This window comes from Trypanosoma theileri (genome assembly GCF_002087225.1).
Source record: "Trypanosoma theileri isolate Edinburgh chromosome Unknown TM35_Tth_36_V1, whole genome shotgun sequence".
Taxonomy (NCBI): domain Eukaryota; phylum Euglenozoa; class Kinetoplastea; order Trypanosomatida; family Trypanosomatidae; genus Trypanosoma; species Trypanosoma theileri.
In genome coordinates, this window is record NW_021639878.1 from 308,413 (window position 1) to 311,592 (window position 3,180).

The 3,180-nt window shown below is 43.6% G+C and overlaps 1 protein-coding gene across 1 annotated transcript; it reads left to right on the forward strand.

Moving 5' to 3' along the window:
- Positions 1 to 289: 289 nt before the first annotated feature.
- On the forward strand, positions 290 to 2,767 carry TM35_000362110 (surface protease GP63; the record flags this gene model as incomplete). Its single annotated transcript, XM_029029396.1, has 1 exon — positions 290 to 2,767. One exon carries the CDS (start codon positions 290 to 292, stop codon positions 2,765 to 2,767), a length of 2,478 nt encoding a protein of 825 aa, XP_028879417.1.
- Between the last annotated feature and the right edge of the window lie 413 nt (positions 2,768 to 3,180).

The following is a 3,180-nucleotide window of genomic DNA, read 5'->3' on the forward strand; positions in this document are numbered from 1 at the left end:
GCAGTGGGGCTGATGCGGCCCCGCCACGTGTTCATTGTGCGTATCCACAGTCTGCTTGACAGTGGCTCTCTGTTACTTTCATATGTCTCTCTCTCTCTCTCTCTCTCTCTCTCTTTTTCTTTTTCTTTTTTCTATGGGTGGGGTTATGGTTTCCCATTTCCTCCTTATTTTTCCTTCTGTGCTTGTTTGACAATCCTGCATTTGATTTTCTGTTGCCAATATTTCTTTTTCTTCTCTTCTGCTTACAGACACACAAATACACAAACCCTTCAAGATTACACGTGAAGGAATGCGGCGTCTCTTATTGTTTGCTCCGTTGCTCCTTCTGTACTGCACCCTTGTCACTCTTGCTGTGACAGAGCACCGCTGCATACACGACAGAGTGATGATGCATGTTGGTGCTGATTTTAATGGTGATGATCGTTTACTTGGAATGACAACTGTAAGCCGTCATAGGGATTCCAATGCAAATAGCAGATCCTCTCCAACTTTGAAAATCAGAGAGGATCCTTCGGAAGGGTGGAAACCGATTCGCATTAAACTTGTCACTGATGATTTGAAAAAGGGTGAACATTATTGTTTGGATGACGCGAAGAAGAGTGAAATCTTATTGCACCATACGTATAACTGTTCAAAAGATGATGAGTTGACGCCAGAAAAGAAGAAAATTCTTGTTGATGAGATTCTTCCTGAGGCAATTAAACTGCACGAGGAACGTCTCTTTGTGGAGCGTTTGAAGGGTCCTATTGTCGTGCCGAAGTTCTCTGATAAGAGTCTTTGTTCCAAGTTCACTACACCAACATCTGCTGATAAAAGTACTGAAATTTCTGATTATGATATGGTGCTGTTTGCTGCTGCTGTCCCAACGCCTAAAGGAACCTTCGCGTGGGCGGCAACATGTGCGACATTGGGTCCTAATGGCCGTCCAGTTGTTGGGATCATCAATTACGGTCCACGGTATATTGTGGCCACACCACAGCGTGTCCGCGTTGCTGCTCATGAGATTGCCCATGCACTTGGTTTCAATTTCGAGGCGATGAAAAGAAAAGGTATGGTGGGTGAAGTTAATTCATTGCGAGGTAAATCAGACGTTGCGCGTGTCACCTCTGACAACACACGGAGAGAGGCGATAGACCATTATAAATGTGATTCTGCAAAGGGCATGGAATTAAGTGTGATAAGACGACCACTATTTGCAGCACGTGGCGATAGTATTCTTAAAGGACGGCAAATGCAATCACGTTTAGGTACACAAACAGCGCATGCAGGAAATAGACGTGACAGGAGTGCCCAACTGCAAGGACCACAGGTACGTATAACAAGACCATCACGACCACGACCACAACCATCAACCGTCCACGCTCAGGTTGCAAGTGTACAATATATGTACGACTTGGGAGAAACACACAGTAATGCTATGGATGATCGTTTGACAGCGATGGAGTCTGTTGGCAGTGTTGTGCAAGAGAGACGTGGAGAAGAGGGTTTCAGTTCTGCCAAGTTTACACAGAATGTACATCATTCATCAAATGTGTTATCAAAAAGACGTTTACTATACCCACAAACTGCAATGATGGCATCTGAACCCTCAATCGAATGCGCTACTGAAAACCAGGTGAAGACTGCAAAGGGTACTACAGAGTGTATTGTTGAGACAATTCAAGTTCCTCGAGATAACATGGGATATTCTTCTCACTGGAGTCGTCGTATTGCAAAGGATGAGTTGATGGTTGGTCTCGTCGGTGCTGGGTACTACACCGCAATTACAATGGGAGCTTTCGCTGATCTGGGCCACTATAAAGTTAATTGGAAAATGGCAGAACAGATGAGTTGGGGCAATAACTCTGGGTGTGAATTCTTGAATAATAAGTGCGTTAACAGCGGGGAAACTGATTTCCCCAACATGTTCTGCACAGCCAAGAGCGGTGATATCCCTGAGTCACTACAGTGCACATCTGACCGCCAGTCGATGGGGAGTTGCAGCAGCATTGGAGCTAACCCCGTTAAGAATGATCTTCCGGTGGGATTCCGATACTTTTCTGAGAAAAAAAAGGTTGGTTCACTACCACTTGAACAAATGGATTACTGTCCTTTTATTATGGCAAAGCCAGGTTACAGCTGCATCAGTGGTGAGGAGAGTAATAACGTGCCTGGAAGTAAGATTGCTAACAACTCGCGTTGTGTGGAGGGTAATGGTCTGACGGCTAACAGTGCAGCAGTTGGTGCCGTGTGTGTGGAGGTGTCTTGCAAGTTCAAAAAGGTAATTGTGCGGTACAGTGGAAACAATGAGTGGCACAGTTGTCATGAAGGAGAAAATCTAACTGTGAATGGGAGTGTACTGCAGGGTAAAATTGTGTGCCCTAAATACGCTGATGTGTGCAATACAATCAACAAAACTCTGGATGAATCACAAGGTCCATCAAAAGACCCAGACATTGTTGAAGAAGTCCAAACAAGTCTACCAGATGGTGAGACAACCACTGCACTGTCGGATGGTACTCAACCAGCCACTGAGGCTACTGGAACCCCCAAACCAAGTGAAAATGATGGTAACCAGGGAGTTACTTCAACGGTGCAACAAAGTGGGGCAAGTACGACCACAGAAGCAAAACCCAGTGAAACTAAGGAAGAAGACATTACCTCATTTTTGAGTGGGCAGAATAATAATATTATTGCGGGAAAAGGCACTGATGGTTCTTTTAAAGCTTCCGCTTTTGCGAGTGTTATGTTTGTTTTCTTGACACTCTCTATGATAATGGCTCCATGAGCTCAGCCTCTTATATACATTTGTGTGGAACGCGATAATACGATTTTTTTTTTTTTTTTGATTTCTACACATCACTTTAATTTATTTGGGCTTTAATTAAATTGCTTTATTGAGTTATATATGATCCCTCGCCTGTTTTTGATCAATCTCATTGTGATGTTCCGTATTACTTGATCACAATGACTGCAATAACAGAAGTTGGTGAATCATATGAAAATTTGTTTTCTTTTTTTTTTTGAGTGTATGTTAACGGGGGAAACAAGGGTTTTTAAAGCATTGCTTTTCCTTCTTTTTATGAGTGTTCTTCTTGGGTGGAATACACACTGGTAAATGATCTTTTTCTTCTTGCAACACGTGCCGGGCTGAACCCCAAAGACTTACTGTTGAGGCTTTGGAACCACGGGGAACAGCTG